Source organism: Triticum dicoccoides, chromosome 3A (assembly GCF_002162155.2).
Source record: "Triticum dicoccoides isolate Atlit2015 ecotype Zavitan chromosome 3A, WEW_v2.0, whole genome shotgun sequence".
NCBI lineage: Eukaryota > Viridiplantae > Streptophyta > Magnoliopsida > Poales > Poaceae > Triticum > Triticum dicoccoides.
In genome coordinates, this window is record NC_041384.1 from 676,388,611 (window position 1) to 676,406,322 (window position 17,712).

Genomic DNA, 17,712 nt, shown 5'->3' on the forward strand with positions numbered 1-17,712 from the left:
GAGTGGTACGCAAAATATCTACCGTCTCTGTTGTTGATTTTTTTTGGAGATCGAGACCTGTGTTCTTGCATCGTCGCCGCCATCTGTCCGTCGCCTTGCTGGTCTCTCTAGATGCAGCAAAATTAGGTTGCCGCATCAGGTGTAGGCCGATTTAGGTAGTGCGTACAGTAATACAGATCTCATAAATAATGTAGATCGTGCATGCGTGCGCTGGGGGCGATGAGCTCGATCTGGTCGTAGCCTCGCGGCGGGTCGTCGTTGGTTCACCGCCGGCCCGTCCGTGGAGAGGGTGCAGTGCGGTGACCACCGTGTTTATTCGGCCGTGCCCACTAGGAGTAACGCCGGCGCGCTGGCCAGAACCACGGCGTTGGGCGCCAGCCGCGGACGCACGCACGCGCGCTCCGGCAGGAAGAAGCAGAGCACCGCCGCGCGCGAAGCACAGAGACAGAGACGTACGTCCGCGCGCTCAGGTTCGCCCGCACCACGCATGCAGATCGATCAGCCGTGTTGTCCACAGACCACAGTCACCGCTAATTAAGCTCGCTGACGCTGCTTTGGTCCCGTTACGAATTCGTTCTTTGCTTCCCTTTTTCGAGTCGAGTCACACACATGCATGGCTGCCCCTGTATGCCAACTTGCCAAGATTCGTGCGGCGTCTCCCTTTGCCTGTAACATTCAATACTACATGTCCAGTCAGTCCAAGTAGTAGCTGCTTGCTTGACCCGGGGCACAGCCCAAGGGGCAACCCGCCGCCGTCGATAGTTCGCCTTTTTGGTGAAAGGCCTGTCGGCGGGAGGACATGCCCGATATGGAAGGGACGTCGCACAGTGACCCCGGGGCATATGACGCATATGTCCCCGGCAGGCAGCGTGACTCGACTCTCTGCCCGGTCGAAACGTATGCCTCTACCAGCGCCCGACGTTTCAACCGCGGAGACCCGCCACGCGACAAGGCGCGCGTGGGCACGGACCGGCGCCAGGCCCCAAGCTGCTGCCTGTTTATTACGACGCGGCTTCCTTCCTTGGCCTGGAGCTGCTATCTATCTCTGCCTCCTTCCCCCTTCTCTCCCCGTCCATTTGCTGCTGCTTCTTCTCGAGTTTCTCCTCTCCCGCCCTTCAGTCTCTTTGCTGCTCGAGTTCTCTGCTGCTTTGGTTGATGTTGTTGCTCGTCTCATGGACAAGTGCTGTTGTTGATTTTTCATGATATGCACGAGCGGGGGTTTGATTTCCATCGCCGCGGCATGAGATGAAGGGTTCGTCCACAAAGCTCAACCTTTTCACGCGCGTCGATCTTCTGTGGATTTACCGTATGACACAGACTATATGTTGCGATGCAGTAGAGCGCACGTGAGCGAGGGCGTCCTTGCCCGAGGCCAAGAGGAAGGAAGGAGGACGGCGCGGCGCATCCACGGTTCGGTCCCGTCCCGGCGAGGCAATCGGTGCAGCGACCGCACCGTACGTGGTCGAGCTCGCAGATGGGCGTGCCGCCATTGCCGGCGCCGGCACCGTGTCAGGTGTGTTTTGCTCGCCCGTATTATTCCATTCCCCGATGTTCACACGGCCGATCTGTACACTTCGAAATGTTTTCTTACTCGGCCGGTTTTACAAATTAATTAAAGCACATCCACGAAAATATTTACAGTGTTACTAAAAATTGTTCATCTAGTGTAAAAAATGAACTGCTTGTGTTATTAAAAATTGTTCATCTAGTGAAAAAAATAAACTGCTTGTTTTTAGAGCTTAGAAAAATAAATATCTGCACAAATCTCAGTGTCAGATGGAAGGTACTCGACGATCCAACTAATTCTAGGTCAATTAAGAATTAGCAAATCTGTGAAATAAATTGCCAACTCTATGCATTATTCTTTTTTTCACAAATCCACGCACAACTTCTACGGAAAACTTACATGCTGCGAGAGAACCAGTAACCACCTGAAAAAAAACTAGGGAATAACTGACAGCAAATGGGACCAGTCCGTATGATTTTTGTACAACTAGTGTGTAAGAATAACGTTGCTCTTTCCCTCAAAAAAGGGAAGAATGGCATTGCTCATATTTCTTCGGGATTAAAGCTGAACTTTGTTGTCTTGCCTCAACGCACTAGATAAACGAAAACATGCTTTCTGCATAACATGTCCATCGAGATTCAGCAAAACACTAATATCAAGAGGCCCAGCCCAAAGCCCAATCTGGTAGACCCAAAGAGAAAAGAACAAAGAGGCTGCAAATTCTGGAGCGGCAAATGCAACAGAAGGTAGGTCCACATCTCATCATCCAGGAAGGCTACTACCTTTTTTGACGGATTGCAAGGCTCCCACTTATTTCATCTTCTTTTTTTCGGGGAACCACTTATTTCATCTCACATCAGCATTATGGGATCACAAACCAGCCTTCACTTACTGACACAAATAAGTGCATTAGGTTATATATAAGGTGCATCCACATAAACTGATTTCCCATTCAGTTCCATACGACAGGAATAGCGAAGGATGACAACAGACTGATAGGTTCACATAAATATCACATATAGCTCGAACAAGGCACAAGGTAAAACAACCCACTAGCCTTTTATTGAATTTGCCCTTACTGCCATACACGTTACAAGCAGCAGCTCTGACAACTCTTTCATACCCAACTGGGGAAGAGTGTTGCATCAGGAAACAGAGCATTGCTTGTACCAAATGCAGATACATCACATGACTGCTCTCAGGTCCTTCCTCGCTTCTTCTGTCCCCTAGGACCGTTGGAGTTCTCACCACCCCTCGTGCTTGCGCCGCTATTTTGTTGCACCAACATCTGCACTCCAGCCAAATAAGAAAGCAAAGCTTGTAAATAATCTTGGTACATGGATACAGAGGATCTATTCTGATGTCTCCATTTTGTCTTTGTTTTTAGTTTGTACACTAAATTGCCTTGTAAATAGTCTCTGTGTTGATTTAACGCTCCAACCAGGTTCTGTTTCAAAACTTAGTTTCCTATTTGCTGGTAACTGACAGGGATCTATTCTGATGTCTCCATTTTGTTCTGTCATTTCAGGCAGCCTGCAATGCAAACCGGCTTACTAATGCTACGGAATAACCTAGACAATTCTCAGATAAATGGAAAAGGAACCCACTTGTCACTGGCTTATGGTAAACTTCAAGAGTATCCTGATTCCAGTATAGCCAGAAGATATTTTGGCATCTGCTGTTTTGACATCACATGAATGTTCATACTTAACTTAGTCCTACCAAACAAAGCTTGCTCACAAGGTTTTCATTATCTTTGGCACGAGGTCAGATTTCTTTATGCATATGTGTGTCTGTTGCTTGGATCATATCCACAAGTACAGTTCTACTCAATCAAGGGCAGCACACAAACCTTTATGCCCTGTTTGGCATGGGTACACTGATTTGAGCTAAATACCGATGCCATACATCCATTCCAAACAGGTTCTTATGCTGAATTTAGAAAATCTACTAGCAGTTGACTCCTTTTGAGTTACGATGAAACTATCAAAGGCAGTCACATCCATAGTGAAGTATCCAGTGAGCTTATTTTGCTCTACCTATCATTTACCAACACATAGTCTCTAATATAGCACACACATTCAGCCCATTATCTCAAGATCTAAGTACTTTATTTAACTTTGCTATAGTAGAATTGATAATAAAAATGGAAACTGCATACCCTACATCAGTAGATAATAACATTATATGTTCAGTAGGAATTAAGTTATGTCTAGTTAGGGCATCAAGAGCAAGACTGGAAACCAAGATAGTGATAAAGCTGTGAGCTACTGAATTAGTGAAAATAGCTGAAAACAGAGCCATTTTTCTGATGGAGCAAACCAACAGGAACCAGAGACTTGATGCATTGACACAAAACCTGATTACAGGTGTCAATAGAGCCATTGAAGTGTACCTTCTTGGATTTTGTATTCCTCAAAGCATCTGTCAGGAGTTTCTCCAGTTTCTCTAGCTTATTAGCATCTGAGACATCAGCATTGTTTTGAATAGACCTGCAGGATTGCACACAATCAGTTTGTGGAAAAACACAGTAAATAACATACTAGAAGAGATTATGAAAGGTCTCAAGGGCTACCAGGAAGCGATCTCTTTAAGCGTTGACTGTATGTTTGAAGGATCACCATCCTGGTCCCGAACCAAAATATTGTGTCAGAGATATGTAAGTATATAAACAATCATATAATTTGGATACCATGGATTCAAAATGGTGTAATTACAATTATAGTCTTAGGTTATAGAATATAAATGGCTTATTTGGATAAACTAGTAGCTACCCAAAAAACCTATATTTGTATTCATTTTGCTGGTCCTTGATTATAAACACTTCATCATAGGTGACATAATCCTTGATCACAGACACTTCATCATGCACATCATACTTCCATGGCAAATTCAGAAATATAGACTGATAGAACCATGATACTTGACAGTTGCATATTCCACACCTAAACAAGCTCTAAGATATGCAATAAGAAAAGCTATAGATTATTTTACATTGTTGCTACTTGCATCGCCTCCATTCACGTTCGTTCCAGCTCCTGCAAATCTCTGATAGCGATCATATGTACCTTCGATGCTGAAAACAAATGTACCACATTAACGTTTGGAAACTCACTGTACTAAAGCTGTAAGACTCTGACAGGCGATTTCAAACAAAAATATCTAAGTACTCAGGAGAAACAGTAAAATATGATTAATCTCTTTCTCTTTTATAATTTGGTGAAGACTGCATATAGGTCTTTCAAATAAAAATTTGGTGAAGACCTGCATGTAAGACTCTGACAGGCGACTTCAAACAAAAAAACTAAGTACTGAGGACAAAAAGTAAAATAGAATTCATCTCTTTCTCTTTTAGAATTTGGTGAAGACTGCATATATGCCTTTCCAACAAAAAATTGGTGAAGACCTGCATGTAAGACTCTGAAAGGCGATTTAAAAAAAAATTGTAAGTACTGAGGAGAAACAGTAAAATAGAATTCAACTCTTTCTCTTTTATAATTTGGTGAAGACCTGCATGTAGTTTCATCATATCTCAACCTGTGCAAACAATAGCTACATAGTGTAAATTTAGAAACTTTTGTACCACTTTTCTCTTATAAAAGCCCCCTCCTTGGGCCCGAGTAAACCTGATGATGGACAGCCCAGCCCAATGACCCAGCCCGAGCCCGACCCAAAAAAATGGGCTGGGCCGGTCAGGCTTTGCCTTTTTGGCCGGGTTTGGGTTCATTTTACCGGCCAAAAGAGTATTTGGGATGGGCTTGGGCTTCCATTTTCGTGATTATCAGGCCGGGCTTGCACGTGCGTAGGCTAAACAATAGTGTTCAGTCAGGACTTTCGGCTTCACGCAACTTTTTGGGCCGGGCTCGGGTTTGAGAAAAGATATATTTTCGGGCTCTGGGCTAGGCTAAGGCTTGTAGTTTAAGGATCGGGCTTTGGCAAACCCGGCCTTAAACCCGGCCCGATATATGATTAGGTTTAGGCCCGAAGGCTGTTTACCTCCCGGAAGACGTTTTCCCCTCGGCATTCTCCAAGTCTTCGCCCAAGAGTTTGGGCTTTTGGGAAAGATGTTTGACCTAGAGTACAATACCCAACATGTATGGTATTACTTGCCCCCGTCGGCTAAAACTTCTATCAAGTTTGTAGCTACGAACCATTATATGGATAAGATTAGTAAGGATGTTCATAAATACCTTCTAAGCATGTAGGTAAGAACACATATAAGAAGAGAAATTAAACCACATATACATTCCTTTCGAACAATATTATTGTCTCCCTTTTAGACTTTAGAGTGTGTCATCTTCACAAGCCCTCGCTCAATGTTTTTCTTTGGTTCCATAATGTTTGCATCATCCTTGGAGGAGGGCTAGAACAACTACAAGAAAACTAGGACCCTCAATAAAACCGACCTCTTAGCCACGTAAGATTTAGTTGATCTGGTGAGGTTGACTCTAAGAAGTTCAAGATATTTTCTTAGCCACCTAAGAGAAGTCACTTTTCCCAATAGAAGCATAATCGATAATATAGGGCTTCAAGCATTCCCTCGTAGAACTATCAAAATTGTAACAAACATAGGTTGTCAATCTACCCACTCCATTCGTCGTGGGTGCAATGCGGTGAGCTCAAGATGGTGGTAGGCAATTCGAGCAAAAGGGGGGCATCTATCTTCATAGTGGGTGGGGTTTCTATACTCCGAGGCGGATCGGGCACCAAACTTAGCTTAGATCTCCAGGAAAGCCCCTACATAGCTCAAGAAATAGTCCTACATGATGACCATTGTCAGTCGAAATGGATGGTACAACTTCAAGATGCATCACATTAAAAATGCAGTCGAATATGTTGATATCCTCAATATTCCTACTTCAGTATGACGCACAACAAATATGCTATCAAACACATCTACATCACCATAATGACTCTAGACTTATTGGGCACCTTGTTCATGAGGCAAGCTTGTGGAGTCTAGCATACCTGCCTAGGTCATGCACACCAACATCGTGTGGTGCACCACGAGGGTTTGAACAACCACAGTATTTGCAACTCTCATATGAAGTCCATGCACTTGATATGGTAAGGGTTCCTAACTCCAAGAAATGTTAATGACTACAAGCATACCTTCTTGTGAAAGCGCCCTAAAAGATCCATGGTGAAGTAATATTTAAGTCATTAACTTGCCCCGAAGAAACTTCTCACCCTATAACAAGTAGAGATGGGAGAAGTCCCCTGGTATACCCCAAAAGGAGTTTTACATGGATAAGCTATGTGATTGGTAATTCCACACTTCAGAGGTCACCAGTAACACTAAATGAGTCTTGAAGCGACCATCAAGTAATATGAGTTCCTATACATGCAGGAAATCATATTGGAAGAGGCTAGGCGAACTTGTGGTAACAATTGCATCAGAGTATGTTTTAGATAAAACCACCATCAAGAGTTGATTGAAAGAAATGTTTCATTCGAGCTACTTTCTAAGATTCGCGGGAGGTAAGAAGCCATGGGAACTACCCCAACATTCTCATAACGTTGAAGATCCTCCAAGGGGAAGTCTCTCAAAGGATCATCCTATAAACTATTGAGGCTATTGAAGTAAAAAAGTTGAAGAAATGGTAAGCCACCATGTTGGGTTTCCCTGACGTTTATGAGCATGCCACAATAGTTTGTCTATGTCGTGAGCTCGATGTTGGGTAATCTCCCCTTCGTTTCTCTTATTGGTACCTCCTGTGTTGGACAGTCCCTCGAAATGAGCTGAAAGGATTCACCTTTTATAAATGTCTGCATGTCTTGTGTTGACAATGAACATGGAAGCCTCCCTAGGTTTTGAGACTTGCCTAGAGAAATCACTTTGCACTCACAAAGTCCGAGTAAGACTGCCTGAAAGGTGTAAAAGGGTTGGTGCATGAGCTTGGCCTTTGATGTGTACAGTCCACAACACAAGAAAACTATTGGATACCACTGCATCAGATGTGGTTGACTCATGAGATTGTTCTATGTCACTCATTTGTGCAAATCCGGGATGAATGTGAGCCACAAGAAAAGCAAACCCATGTGGAGATACTTTAACCACTCAAGGAAGGACTCGTGATTGTATTGCCCCTATGAGGGAAGCATCGTTGCCAACGAAGCATGCTATCAAGGGAGAGTCTTTGAGAACACCCCAAAAGGAGTCTTAAAGGGACAAGTTATGTGACTGATTCCACACTTAAGAGGTCACTAGTGACACTAAATTAATGTTGAAGTGACCATGAAATTACGCGTAGTTCCTATGCATGCATCACTAGCTTAATTATATTGGAGAAGGCAAGTGAACTTGTGGGAACAATTGCATTGGAGTATGTTTTGGACCAACCACCATCAAGAGCTAATTGGAAGAAACATTTGATTGAAACACTTCTAAGATTAGTAGGTGGTAAGAAGCCATAGCTAGTATTTCGCCACCCATCATAAAGTTGAAGATCCTCCAAAGGAAAGCCTCTCAAAGAATCATCGTTGAAACTATTGATGTTATTGTAAGATTAGGAGAAAATTTGAAGAAATGAGAAGCAACCAAGTTGGATTTGCCCGAAAGTTTATGAGCATGCCACAATATCTTCTCTCTGTCGTGAGATCGATTTCCATCTAAAATAGAGGGTAACCTTCCCTTATTATGTCTTGTTGGTACCTCCTATGTTCGGAAAGCTCTTGAAATGAGCAGTGAGTTCGCCTTTTTCAAGCATCCGCAATAGGATCCAACATAAATCTTCATCCTTGGGTTATCATTATTAACACAAAAGAAGCATGGAACAACCTTTGAACTGAGATAGGCTCGATCTACCACTCTTCACTGTGACCTTTTGGAACACATACCACCATCAACTTTCTCTTCAACCTAGATGATTACAATATCATAAGCGTAGTATGAGAACAATAACATACCATGCTAGAAAACATGAGCCCATGCCTTAAAATCTCCAATGCAAGGGGGCTACGTTATTCAAGAAGCCTTGATTCCCATATGACCATACCATGATTCAGTGGACAAGAGCTACGATGACATTAAAATCCCCTCACAAAAACATTAGGACCCTTTGACTGTTTATTAGATGGCAACAAGGCATGATTGTGGGGAGCGCTTGCACGAATGTGGTGATGTATTAATTGGACTTATGCTATCAAGGGATCCCATGTAACGAGCATCGCGGTGGTCCAATTATTTTACAAGTGGCCACCATTATTGCTAGTAGATTGTCTCTACTACATATCCATCAGTATAAGAGTGTATGTCTGATAAATTGAAGGTTATGCTTAATGTGACCCCCCCCCCCCTTGAATGGAATGGTGCAATTTTCATGCTCTGTCTCCATACCCAGAGGTGAGCAACAAATTTAAGTGCCTTTTGACCCTCTTGACATGAACTTTAGAGCCCTTTGGCTCAGAGACACCTCATAGTACGAATCTTAATATCAAGGAGTGACATCGAGGTGCATCGCAAATGTCAAGGCCAATAATGGGAAATGGGATGTATTTAGGCATGTGATGCCATACTTGGGTTAGCACCTCATGTCATTTAGATAGATGAAGATACTAATGCTCTATTAGTTTCTAGTGTTTCACAACGTTAGGGCTTCACCCGAGGGGCCAACCAGATAAATGCAATTCCCATAACCAATCAGGAGATGAAGAATCGTCATGTTTAGCTTCAGGATTAGGATGTCCATGTTTTCTGTTGGAGGGCCTTACTGGTAGCAGTCCAATCCTTGTCGCTCTTCATTCGTGGCCCCACCAGGGGTCTCTAGCATGCTTGGCTACAGTTGGACATATGCAGGAGAAAAAGGATGAAGAAAGTTTGTTCTAAAAGATAAATGCCAGCACATGAGAAAATACACGAAAAGTGCATCTAAGCTAGCTAATGAGTTTTCATGATTAATGGTGAGACAACCAAGGGGACTTACTATTTTGTTGAGTCTATTTTTGTGGGATTAGAGAGGCATACCGGTTAGTCGACCCCGATTACACTGGTGGTGCTTCTATCTAGATAGAGTCGAGCACATCCTCCTCTAGGTCGAGCACCTTTCTGATATGGGCACGGGCCACCTGGTGTAGCAGTAGTGGGCCATGGGCCACTCATTCAACACCCCCTCAAGACGGGCTATACATATCTATCATTCCCATCCTGTCACACGCCAAATTGCATTCTTTAGTTCCTTATCCTTTTGTGAAGCAGTCTACATTATGTTGCCCTGAACTCACATGCTCTATCTTGATGATCCCAGCATCTAGTTTTTCTTTGATGAAGAATTTGTCTAGTTCCACATGCTTAGTTGTATCATGCTGCACTGGACTCTTTGTTATGTTGATTGCCGATTTGTTATCATACCACACATTCGCACAACTAGTCTTTAATATCTTTAGTTCTTCTAATAAATTTATGTTCCACAACATCTCACTTAGCCCTTGAACAATAGCTCTATATTCAGCCTTGGTAGTTGACCTAGACAAACCAACTTGTTCCTTCTTCATGATACTAAGTTCCAACCAACACGGAAACAAAATCCCAAGGTTGATCTACATTCATCTATGCAACTTGCCCATGTTGAAGTGTATATGTAGTTGCCTTGCCTTCTCCATCAGTTCAGACTTTTGGTTGTGTTGGCTGCATGAAGCTTAACATGGTATCATAGCCTAAGGTCTTGGGCTCACGTCCTCACTTTTGTTATTTATCCAAAAATTGTTGTCACCCCCGCTTTGTCTAAGTATATGCCTCTTGAGCCATATCTTTGAGTCTATTCGCATGTTAACTTCCTGTGTCACACGCGAGGAGGTGTTGAAGTATATATGTGGATTGCCTAGTCCTTCCATCAGTTCGCACTTTTGGTTGCATTGGCTAGTGAATGAAACTTACCAACCCAATTTGCATCACAGTACCTATCCACAACGAGATGCTTGTTACCCTCAAAGAACAATCCCGTTCAAGTACGTCATAATCATGTGCACTGCTTAAAGATGATCACTCCTAGGTTCACCCATGCATCTGCTTACCACTTCCGCAGCAACGTCGGGGCGTGTATGGCATAAGTACAACAACCTCCCAACCAATCTTTGATACCTCTCCTTATCCACTAGCTCTCTTGACTAAGCCATCACTTTGTGGTTTTGATCAATTGGAGTTGAGGAGAGCCGACATCTTAGCATTCCTACATCGCTTAGGAGATCTAAAGTATACTTCCTTCGAGATAACACAATCCCCTTGCTAGACCTGGTGACCTCTGTGCCCAGGAAGTATTTGAGTCGGCCCAGATCTGTGACTTCAAGACTTATCCAAACACTCTTTCAGCCTTGCTATTTCTTCTTTTTCATCCCCTGTGATAATAATATCATCCACATATAAAACAAGTATAGTGATTTTCCCTTTTCATCTCTGTAGAACAGTGTATGATCATCATTTCTCTTCCCATGCACCATATTATTGACAACACATCTAAACTTGTCTAACCATACTCTCGGAGACTATTTTAGACCATAAAGAGCTTTCTTTAACCTACATACCCTGCAAGTAGTCTCAGAAGTAGAGAGCCCAGGTGGGATCTCCATGTATACCTCCTCCTGCAGGTCCCCATGCAAGAAAGCATTCTTCACATCAAGTTGATGTAAAGACCACCCTGCACGAAGACCAAATCCTCACATTGTTCATCTTTGCTAATGGGGGCAAATGTCTCGTCATAGTCAATGTCGTAGGTCTGGTTGTACCCCCTTGCCATAAGACTTGCTTTGTACCTTTTCACTTCCTTCTGCATTTTGCTTTACAGTGTATACCCACTTGCAACTAATTGCCTTCTTTTCTATTGCAAGAGGTATTAGTACACATGTCTTGTTCTGAGTTCATGCCTCCATCTCCTCTATCATAGTTGCTCGCCACTTTCGATCTGCTTTTGCTACCTTACAATCAGTTGGAAGAGACACTTGCTGAAGAGAAGCAACACATGTTCCTGATGGGTTGGCAAGTTTGCCCATATCAACGCTTGCCTCTCCTCCCTCCCCATGTTCCTGATGGGTTTCTATCTACTCTCTGGAGGGACTCACACGAGTTTTGACAAGCATAGGGGTGCCTTCTATTGGAATTTGGCTGATAACAAGCGCAAGTATAGGTTGGTGAAGTGGAACCTTATTTGCAGACCCAAGAGCCTTGGGGGCTGGGCATCATTGATACATCGATTATGAACAAGTACCTTATCATCAAGTGGTGGTGGAAAATCATGACTGCCCCAGAGCACCCTTTGTGGCTTAGTATTCTCAAAGCTAAATATTTTCCTGTGTCTAGCCCCATGCCTGCTCCTTCGGCGGGTGGCTCTCAATTTTGGAAAGATCTCATCAAAGTGCGCCCGTGTTTCAATCCTTGGTTAAATTTGTCGTCCGTAATGGCAAATCTACCTCATTTTGGTTGGATTGGTGGTATGGGGAGTCCACTCTTGCGGTGGCGTTTCTGGTTCTTTTTTCTTATTGTCCGGACCCGAAGATCTCTATCTCTGAGCTCTCCGAGAATAATTGGGACCTGGCCCTTCGACGCTCTCTGTCTCCTGAAGAGTTGGATGACTGGCAGTGCCTTGTTGCCCACTTCCCTTTGCTCTCGGAGGGGGAGGACTCGGTGGTCTGGCCCCATTCTGCCGCTGACCGCTTCTCTGTGAACTCCCTGTATGCTAAACTAGTCTCAGGCTCTCCTACTACTAAATTTAAGTCGATTTGGCACTCACGGATCCCTCCTAAGATAGAAATCTTCCTCTGGCAAGCGTTTAGAGGAAGGCTGCCTGCAGCTGATCAGATTCGTAAACGGAACGACCCTGGTTCTGACAGATGTGCTTTGTGTTGTGCGCTCGAAGACACGGATCATATCTTCTTTCAGTGTGCCCTGGCCAAATTCGTATGGTGTTGCATCAGGACCTGGCTTCACGTGTCTTGGAACCCCTCCTCTTTCGCGGATCTTAGGGCCTAGCCAATGGCCTTTCGGGGACCTCTAAACGGGTTTTCTGGGTGGGGTTTGCTGCGATCTGTTGGTCGTTGTGGACTACTAGAAACAAGTTTACTATTGAACACACCTTCCCGGCTAAACCTGTTGACTGCTTATTTAAAACTTGCATGTTCTTGCAGCAGTGGAGATTATTGACTAAGGAGGTCGACCACAGGGCTTTTGATCTGATGACTTCGAAGATTCGGGCTACTGCTTCTTCCTTGTCGCAACACAAACCCGGAGGAGAGTGAAACTTGTATGTCCCCTCTGCTGGCGTGCTTTTCTTATTCTGGCCTGCGTGCCATGTTTTCGCTTGGGAGCCATGTACCAGTACTGCTGCTGTTATTGTTCGTCTGCTTGTTTGGAGAACACTGCGTGCTGGCTTTATTTATAAAGTCGGGCCGATGCCTTTCATCTAAAAAGAGAAGCAACACATGCTTTGTAGGTTGGACATAATGCTTCATAGGAGACATAATTTCAAATATCAATGACATAAAAACCCTACCATTCCTCTAGTATCCCTACTTTTGCTTGAATACCTTTTCTCAAAGCAATTGGCAAATGAATTGACCCTTTTGTAGTCACTGACTCATGTTCAGCCTGATCCCCATCAAAGGAGATTCAAATCACATCGTACTATCCCGTTATTCTGTCTATGGCTAATCTAGTTCCCCCCTGATGTGCAACATCATCACCTCGCCTCTGGAATACAACTTTAGTTCTGGATGATCTAGTTGCCCCCCCTTATGTGCAACCTATGTTTTTAAAGCGTCCCTAAGGCGACGCCTAGGCGACGCCTAGGCGTCGAAGCGCTCCCCCTCCGCTTTGGAAAATCGACCGCTTTGGGCGCCTAGGCGTCCAAAGCGCCCGCCTAGGCGTCGCCTAGGCGCCAAAGCGCCCCCCCTCCCTAAGGCGGTAAGGCGTCGCCTTAAAAACATAGTGTGCAACACCATCACCTCGCTTCCGTGAATACACCTTTAGTTGCTCATGTTGGCTCTGATATCCACCTTGGTAAACTACCGATCCGGGTGGGAGCATCGCCTGCCCCAGCATCCCATCAGTCACAACTGGTCCCCACTCGGTGGTATTATCAGTTGTTGAGATTGCTGCTCGCTTCGCTATATTGAAATATCACTATCAATTGGTTGATGCATCACTGAATCGGCACCACCACAACTACCACCACTCTCCCCCTCTTGACCTATCACACGAGACAGGGTATAGTCAAGACTGTCAAACAAGCGACTAACATCAATTTTCTCGGCGTAAAATGGTTCAAATTCCCTAAAGATGACATCCATGCTCACAAAGGTCCTCCATTCAGAAGGAGTCCAACACTTGTAGCCTCGCTGCCCAGAAAACTACCCAATGAAGATACACATGACTACCCGTGGATCCAATTTGTCCACAGATGGCATGTGATCCCTGACAAAGAAGAAACAACCAAACAGCTTGGGAGTAACCACAAAATCATTCTTTCCAGGAAGTAACTCAGAAGGTGACTACCCAATACTCTTGATGATGTGCGATTGATCTGGTATGCCGTAGTCATCACAACATCACTCCACAAGAATTTCGGCACATTCATATTAAACACCGGTGATTGGGAACCTCCAGAATATGTCAATTCTTCCTTTCTTCCACTCCACTTCTGAGGAGGAGTGTCCGGACATGAGGATTGATGCAAAATCCATTGCTCTGCTATGAAAGTCCCAAACACGTTGTTCACGTTACTCAACATCATTATCAGTTCTTATCACTTGTATCTGAACATTGAAGTTATTTTTCGCATAGGCATAAAAATTCTTGAAGCATTGGAAAGTTTCATCGTTGTTATGCATCAAATCGATCACATACGTGAATGGCAGTCAATAAAGGTCACACAATACTTTACAACACTAACCGACACCACATGACTTGTCCACGCATCTGAGTGAATACACATGAATTGGGATATACGTTTAAGTCCCTTACATAAGACGTCCTCGTGTGTTTTGCTATCACACAATTCACACTTTAGCTTGTTCTTGTCTACTCCATTCATTACATCAAGAAACAACTTATGCATTTCACCAAAGGATACATGCGCCATTCTGAAGTGATGTTTTTATCATTGAGGACCCTCTTTCTTCCACAACTGCCGCAAACACCAAGCTTCCCATCTGATAAAAGCTCTCACGGTACATGTACAACAGTCCCATACGCCTTATTCCAGTCCCAATCCTCCTTCTAGTCGAGCTGTCACGAATCTAGCACATTCCTTTGTCAAGTGTACTTCTGGTTGATTAGAGCACTTAGAGACACCAAATTGACTGAGAAGGCTAGCACATGTAGGACTGCAGGTCACATAATTTTAGGTGTACATTGAACTATCCTAATAGCCTTAACAGTCTGCAATGTCCTGTCACCTGTACATAGGGTGTTACTTGGAGAGGGAGTTTGCTGATCATATGACTAAAATTCTGTGAAGTCACCTGCAACATGTTGAGATGCACCAAAGTCTAGTATCCATTCCAGATTTTTGTCAACAACAATTGTGGCCTTTTCAGTGTTGCCCTCATTTGTACATATAAAATGAGCCAAACTTGGAGGACTAGTATCCTCTTGACTATCATGTTGTTCAATATCGCATGTATCCTCTAATGTCTGCAACACTTCGCCAAGGGAAAGCAGCAAAGCGCACACTTACTTCCACATACTTGTTGCACATGTCCATAGCAAACCAACGCCAATTGTCGTCACCTCCTATGCCTCGCACAACTCACACCGGTCCATCACATGTAACCTCTTACGGTCATGGTCTCCTCCTATCCTTTCATCTCCTTTATGCCTTCCTCCTTTCTCTGCACCACACGAACATCCATCATCCGGCCACACTGAATCCATGATTTTGGTCTCCTCCGCCAAGTCGTTTGACATATCCACAACATAACCACCTGCCATGTTCCTCCAATGTAGCCCCGCATAACAACTAGCCTTCCTCCTTGAATAGCCGCACGCAATAGCAACACCACCAGCTCCTACTCTACACTCCAAGACAACAACATAAACTCTCACAACAGTCACTGCCTCCTGCTCCCCTCCAATCAGCAGCAACTCTTCGTCGCCTCCAGCACCACAGTAACACCACCTCTCGCTCCTCTGCCAAGCCGCGGAGAGCCCGGAACCTGGAGCGGCAAGAACCATCAAGAGGAAATCGGGAAAATCATCAATACTAAGCACCGCCATCGCCGTGTCTGCACAATCTCGCCACAGTGCACGCAACTCGCATGGACTCGCCCCTCCTCGACACTGCACCCTGCCGCCTCGCCAGATCCAACACCACCATCACCGCCTTCTCCACAAGCCACACGCTCTGATACCACGTGGGATTGGAGGAGAGACATATCAGTCAATCAAGCTCAATTGCACTGGCGATGCTTCTATCCAGACAGGGTCGAGTACATCCTCCTCTTAGGTCGAGACATCTCTTATATGGGTCTGGGCTAGCAGTACATGAGCCATGGTCCACTCATTCAACAATTTCATATTATGTCACCATGCTAAGTCGAAAAAAATTGGTGACTACAAAAATGAATTTTGCCTAGTGCTCAATAGTTAGTAATACTCTCGTATTTTAGTGGATCCAAGATTCCACTTGAATCTAAGGACAACCGTACTATCTATAGAGGCACACCCATTAGAACTACGAATGAGCACATACACTATCTTGCAGCAACCTCTCGCGTTTTTCCGCTCTTATTATCTCATTTCAACCACTTTCCTGGTACCTTCGGACCAATTGGTTTAAACTATCAAGCCTAGTGATCTGAGAGAGTTGTTGAGCGAAGTAGTTGTTTCCACATTTTGTTTTCGGAACTACTTAGTCTTATCCATAACTACTAGGCACCACATCATTTAGGCATATCTCTTTTTAGGCCTGGTACCTCCAAGGGTTTTCCATGTTTGGAACTTCCGAGCTAGTAAGTTTTTCCAACCAGTGTAGTTCCACTATAGCTCTGGCACATTTGAGTGATGTTTTTTGGAATCTCCGGTCTGTGACCTATTCGTTTTCCACCAAGCCATTTTCAAAGGATGAACTGTTAGGTAAATACCTTTGAGCAAGAGTTATTTTGAACATCTGACACCTATGAATGATCTTCATCCGGCACCTCCATGTAGTTGGCTTCCAAAGGTGATTTCGGACCATCTGGTACCTGCAAGTGCTATGGACACTTTCGGAGTTGTCCCCCCATGACTATTCAACTTTTGAACTTGTTTGGTACTTTCAGTGTGATGTTCAGAACTTCCAAGCCTTTTTTTTCTTTTTTTGGCATCCAACGGTCATATTTATGGGTTTCCATAAATATGACCCCTAGCCCTTGAGTTGGGTGATGAAAATTGTGAAAGCAAAGCCCCTTGCTGCGAGAGCCCCTTTGTATTGCGCTTCACCTATCTTTCTCCAAATTTACCCTTTTGGTCCTCAAGAGAGACAAGAGCGATTCTATGTGTTGTTGAGATTCGCTTATTGCACAATTGGAGAAGAGAGGGGGAACCTTGACGAGATGGGAAGCTACAACTTAGGGAACTCTTCACCTTATTATACGAAGAGCCATTGTGGATCCCTTGAGCATCGAAGGATGGGATATTAAAATACAAGAACTAGAACAAAAATAGGACTGCGGCCAAACTAGGTGACTTGAGAAGAAGGGAACCATGCTTGACATGGATGACTACACTCGGGTATATCTGGCCATGGGCCGGGCCGGGCCGGGCCTAAAAAAGCCCATGGCAGAAAACTGAGGCCCAGGCCCTCCCAGGCCCTACCAGCGGGCCTACTTTTCAAGCCCAAGCCTGGCCCATCTCATAAAAAGCCCTGAAAAGCCCTTAGGGCTTAGGGCCATGGGCCGGGCCTCTTCCTTAAAATGCCAATATGCCAAGCCCAAGCCCGTCCAGGCCCTGTTGATGGGCTCAAAACTCAGGCCCAAGCCCGGCCCACGGACAAGCCCATCGGGCCTAGGCCCTGGATTTTAGGGCCGGGCCTGGGTGGGCCGACAGGGCCGGGCCTGAGATGGCCAGGACTACACTCGGGTGATTAGAGGTCGTTTCAACATAGATATTTTTGGATGCCACAATCATCACCAATGGCGAAGGTTATAGTGTTAGGAATAGGAGAGCATTCGAGAGGAAATGAATGAGAACACAAAAATGAGATGTGACAATGGGTTCTGCTTATAGATAAAATTATTTG

At 44.5% G+C, this 17,712-nt stretch overlaps 1 protein-coding gene across 1 annotated transcript in view; it reads right to left on the minus strand.

Moving 5' to 3' along the window:
• Window positions 1-2,393: 2,393 nt before the first annotated feature.
• The window catches only part of LOC119270127 (MADS-box transcription factor 51-like), a 36,432-nt gene continuing 21,113 nt past the window's right edge, over window positions 2,394-17,712 (minus strand). Inside the window, exons 2-5 of the mRNA XM_037552100.1 lie at window positions 4,502-4,583; window positions 4,083-4,132; window positions 3,903-3,999; window positions 2,394-2,795 (exon numbers count right to left, since the gene is read on the minus strand). Of these exons, the coding sequence (XP_037407997.1) occupies window positions 2,706-2,795; window positions 3,903-3,999; window positions 4,083-4,132; window positions 4,502-4,583 (319 nt within the window). The 3' untranslated portion in view covers window positions 2,394-2,705. The remainder of the gene's footprint in view (window positions 2,796-3,902; window positions 4,000-4,082; window positions 4,133-4,501; window positions 4,584-17,712) is intronic.